The sequence below is a fragment of the Pecten maximus genome, unplaced genomic scaffold, assembly GCF_902652985.1.
Source record: "Pecten maximus unplaced genomic scaffold, xPecMax1.1, whole genome shotgun sequence".
Lineage (NCBI taxonomy): Eukaryota > Metazoa > Mollusca > Bivalvia > Pectinida > Pectinidae > Pecten > Pecten maximus.
The window spans coordinates 11,719-16,926 of NW_022980096.1; the positions used below are offsets into that span (position 1 = coordinate 11,719).

Genomic DNA, 5,208 nt, shown 5'->3' on the forward strand with positions numbered 1-5,208 from the left:
GCGAGCCTCGTTCTGGCCTCTTCCGACAGGCATGGCGGCATGTACACATTGATGTAAATGACCTCAAGTGAATACATGGTATTACTGTTGATCTGTGTTGAGTCATGTCCATACACACACATAACATGGTGTCAGAAGTGAACCTACAACAGCACAGAGGCAGTTTGACGATGAATGCCGTTAAAAAGTGTGGTTAATAACGATCGTCCTGTTCGTAGATCTGAACCACGTGTTCGACGAGAGGAGCTGAACGAACTTTTGCCATTTGGGTACGTGTTGACTTGCATATATTACAAATCATGGCTTCATATCATGTTCAACCCCCTGAAAACTTCACATTTTCGAAGCCGGAAGAGTGGACTTCCTGGTTTAAACGTTTTGAGCGTTTTAGAATTGCGTCTGAGCTACTGACGAAAGATGAAGTTGTTCAAGTCAATACCCTTATTTACTCCATGGGAGGAGAGGCGGAAAATATCGTGAAATCATTTGGAATGAGTGCTGCCGATATGAAAAAGTACACCGTTGTTTCAGCTAGATTTAACGGGTATTTTATCACGAGGAGAAATACCATATTTGAGCGCGCCAAATTTAACCACAGAAAACAAAACGAAGGTGAGGCGGCTGATAGTTTTATCACAGCATTATACGGACTGGTGGAGCACTGCGAATATGGACAACTCAGGGATGAGATGATACGAGATAGGATCGTAGTAGGTATACGCGATAGTAAACTATCAGAAAAGCTCCAACTAGATGCTACTCTGACATTGGAGAAAGCTGTGGCCCAGGTGAGACAAAGTGAAGCTGTAAAAAAGCAGCAAACAGTCGTCAGAGACTCTGTAGTTACTACCACCACCCCAAGTTCTAGTGTTGATGCACTGTCAAAGAATTCTAAGAAAGGATATAAACATCATGGCAGTAAGAGACAATATGATAAGTCACACACTAGTAAGTTTCAAGGTCAAGCTAACCAGGAGTGTCAGAGATGTGGTTTCAAACACAGAAAGGACAAATGTCCAGCTTTTAATGCCACGTGCAGGAAATGTTCCAAGAAAGGACATTTTGAGAAGAAGTGTAGAACAACTCTCAGTGAAATTGAGCAGTACAAGGATGATGGATACCAGTTTCTAGGATCTATCGATGATAGCAGTAAACCATGGACCGTTAGTTTATGTATGGATGGTCTGCCGGTTGAGTTTAAAATAGACACTGGAGCAGACGTCACTGCCATACCGGAAGTGACATTCAACAAGTTAAAAGGGTTGGAGTTAGAGAAAACTTCTAAACTACTACAGGGCCCAGGAAAAAACCGATTAAGAGTTTTGGGTAAATTCATGAGCACTCTCACTACAGAGAAGGGAGTACAAGCTACAACAGAAGTGTATGTCATCAAAACTTTGAACAGAGCATTACTAGGTAGACCTGCTATAGAGAAACTTAACTTGGTTAAAACAGTCGCAGATATACATCAACAGTCAGTCCAGATTGAAGAGAAAAAGAAACAGTTTCCAAAGCTATTTAGTGGACTTGGTAAGTTTCATGGAGAATACAAGATTGAATTAAGAGAGGACGCAAAGCCCTATGCTATTACAACGGCTAGACGGGTAGCCTTACCATTACTCGACAAGGTGAAGGACGAACTTCAGAGAATGGAACAGCAGGGCGTTATTTCTCCAGTAGTGGAACCTACAGATTGGTGTTCCGGTCTAGTGGTCGTACCTAAGAAAGATGGGAGAGTTCGCATATGTGTAGACCTTACTCAGTTGAATAAATCAGTGCGTAGAGAACACCATCAACTTCCAAGTGTGGAACAAACCTTACACAGTCTGACCGGTGCTAAGGTGTTTTCGAAAATAGATGCGAAAGCTGGATTCTGGCAGATTCCTCTAGAACAAACCTCAAGATTACTGACAACATTTATCACACCCTTTGGACGGTATTGCTTTAACCGCTTACCATTTGGTATCTCGTCAGCCCCGGAGCACTTCCAGAGACGCATGTCACAGTTACTTGATAGTGAGCTCGGAGTAGTGTGCCAAATGGACGATGTACTCATATTTGGTACTAATCAAGAGGAACATGACCAAAGACTTGAAAGCGTGTTGAAAAAACTTGAGACAGCTGGTGTCACATTGAATGAGGAGAAATGTGAGTTCTCCAAACCACAGGTAACATTCGTAGGGCACATCATTGACTCTACTGGGATTCGACCAGACCCAAAGAAAGTGCAAGCCATATTGAAATTTGAGGCCCCCAGCAACGTGTCTGAAGTCCGACGATTCATGGGTATCGTTAATCAACTGGGAAGATTTTCACCCAATATCGCGGAAAAATCTAAGCCTATCAGAGACCTTCTACAAAAGGACACGACTTGGCTATGGGGACCGCCACAATCTTCAGCATTCCAACAGATCAAACAGGAATTAAGTTCCACCCCGGTGTTGTCGCTCTATGATCCAGCTGCTCCTACTAAGGTATCTGCAGACGCGTCGTCTTATGGATTGGGAGGCGTTCTACTTCAGAAACCGCGAGATAACAGTGACCAGGACTGGAAACCAGTCGCTTACGCATCTAGGGCGATGAATGCCACAGAACAACGATATGCGCAAGTTGAAAAGGAGGCTCTGGCAGCGACTTGGGCCTGTGAAAAATTTTCAGACCTACTGGTTGGTATGCATTTCCAGATCGAAACTGATCACAAGCCTTTGGTTTCTTTGCTTGGATCAAAGCCTTTATCCGAACTACCACCCAGAGTTCAACGGTTTCGCATGCGTCTCATGCGCTATGATTATGACATCAACCATGTCCCAGGGAAACTTTTGTACATTGCTGATGCTCTATCGAGAGCCCCTTTAAGACAATCAGAACCCCCAGAGGAGGAATCTTTCCATCAGGAAGTAGAAGCATACGTCGACAGTATACTGATGAACGTACCGGCTTCAGAAGCACGGTTGGAGGAGATAAGACTAAAACTCCGTGAAGATTCTGTCTGTGGAATCATATTAAGTTACTGTCAGGACGGCTGGCCTGGATACGAAAAGCCGTCTATCTCGGTCGCAACTAGACCCTACTGGCAAGTGAAGGACGAGTTGTCGGTCTGTCAAGGTCTGCTTCTCAGAGGAAATCGTTTAGTCATTCCTACGTCACTTCGCGCTGAAATCATGCAGAAACTACACGACGGTCATCAGGGTATTGTTAAGTGTAGGGAACGCGCCAAGGACTCTGTATGGTGGCCTGGAATGAATCGTGAAATCGCGGACGTTGTTAAGAACTGTACTACATGCATCAGAAAGAGGGCGGACATTCCAGAACCGCTCAAACCCTCAGAATTCCCTGAACGCCCTTGGCAGAAATTGGGCACCGACCTTTTTCATTGGAAAGGGTCAAACTACCTTCTCGTAGTTGATTATTTCTCGAGGTATATCGAGTTGGCGAAATTGAGTTCGACAACATCACCGGACATTGTACTGCACTTACAGTCCATGTTCGCAAGACATGGCATACCAGAGACACTAGTGTCCGATAACGGACCGCAGTACGCGAGCGCTGTGTTTCAACAGTTTGCAGACAAGTATGGATTCATCCACAGGACAAGCAGCCCTCATCACCCTCAGGGCAACGGAGAAACAGAGAGGGCTGTCCAAACGGTAAAACGTTTATTTGGTGGTTCTAAGGATTCGTATCTCGCCCTGTTGGCATATCGCGCGACACCCCTCAGATGTGGACACAGTCCAGCTGAGCTGTTAATGGGTCGTAAAATCAGAACGACTCTTCCAGAAAATCCAAATAATCTGGAACCTAAGTGGCCCGACTTGACAGACTTTCGAGCCAAAGAACGCGAGCACCGCGTGTTGCAGAAGCAAAACTTTGATAGGTCCCAAAGGGCTAAGGAACGCCCACCGCTACGCTCTGGTGATATGGTGTGGGTATCTGGCCCAGGAGGAGGATATAGTGGTACCATTAGAGAACCAGTGTCAGACAGGTCATTCCTCGTAAACGGCCCCTCTGGCACAGTTAGAAGGAATCGTCGTCACTTAATGCTGGAACCTGAAAACCTGGAACCCGATGAGCCAGAAGGAATGCATAATTTTCCAAATGAACAAACTGTGCTAAAATCCTTTGCTAAAAATTGTTCTAGTCAGATGGTAGTTGGCACCCCGGGGAAGCCTGTTAGTGTCAGTGTGTCTAGCCCTAACGTGTCAAAGACAGTTGAGCCAAGTGTAGTTAGAACGCGCAGTGGTAGGGTTTCGAAGGTCCCACAGAAAATGGATATGTAATTCATTTATGTGTTCAAGTTCAATTCAGACTTCTAGTCAAATGTTGTTTGTTAGTTAATGCAATAGTTTGTGTCAGATATTAGGAAAATATCTAGTCAGTAACTTTTCGAGTTAGGTTTTACTTGTTTTAATAATACCTTTTATGAAGTATGTATATAATACTCAGAAACTTGAGGGGAGATGTTGTGTACTAGTTTATTGAAACGGACTACAATCACTTATGTGATATAGACTATAGCGAGCCTCGTTCTGGCCTCTTCCGACAGGCATGGCGGCATGTACACATTGATGTAAATGACCTCAAGTGAATACATGGTATTACTGTTGATCTGTGTTGAGTCATGTCCATACACACACATAACAGTCACTTTCACATTATAACAAAATGGCCGCCAATTACTGGCCTCTGATTGGTCCAAATTAAAGTATTGTCAGATTGTAATGACATTCCATACCTACATGTACATCATGCACACAGGTCCCTCTCGTAACCTCAATTTCATAGTTTTAACAAAATGGCCGCCATCAACTTAGCTCTGATTGGTTCAGATTTAGATATTGTCCAATATTGATAAAATTTGATATGTAGGCAGCGGTCACTCTTGTAACTTCACTTTCACATGTAAACAAAATAGTGCCATTTCCTGACCTCTGATTGGTCTGGATTTAGATATCGTCCAAATTTGATATGCAAGTACATCAAGGGACAACAATTCCTGTCGTAGCCTCACTTTCATGCTTTAAACAAAATGGCAGCCAATTTCTTGCTTTCTGATTGGTCAAAATTTAGATATATATATAGTTCTATTTCCATTAAATTTGGTAAAAGGAGGCATTAGGGGAATGCAAGTTCAACTTAATGGGCATTATTTTTGTCTTAGGAACCACACAGTCGTTGTATTGGTCGAAACTTAGATTTTGAGCGGTTTGT

General features: G+C 43.6%; 1 protein-coding gene across 1 annotated transcript; it reads left to right on the top strand.

Annotated features, from left to right (window-relative positions):
- Nucleotides 1-299: 299 nt before the first annotated feature.
- Nucleotides 300-4,277, top strand: LOC117319401 (uncharacterized protein K02A2.6-like). The gene has a single exon (XM_033874213.1). The coding sequence runs from the start codon at nucleotides 300-302 to the stop codon at nucleotides 4,275-4,277; it is 3,978 nt and encodes a 1,325-aa protein (XP_033730104.1).
- The last annotated feature ends 931 nt before the right edge of the window (nucleotides 4,278-5,208 follow it).

Bases quoted from the DNA above. Each gene is read 5' to 3' on its own strand.
- LOC117319401 (XM_033874213.1), top strand. From the start codon at position 300: ATGGCTTCATATCATGTTCAACCCCCTGAAAACTTCACATTTTCGAAG.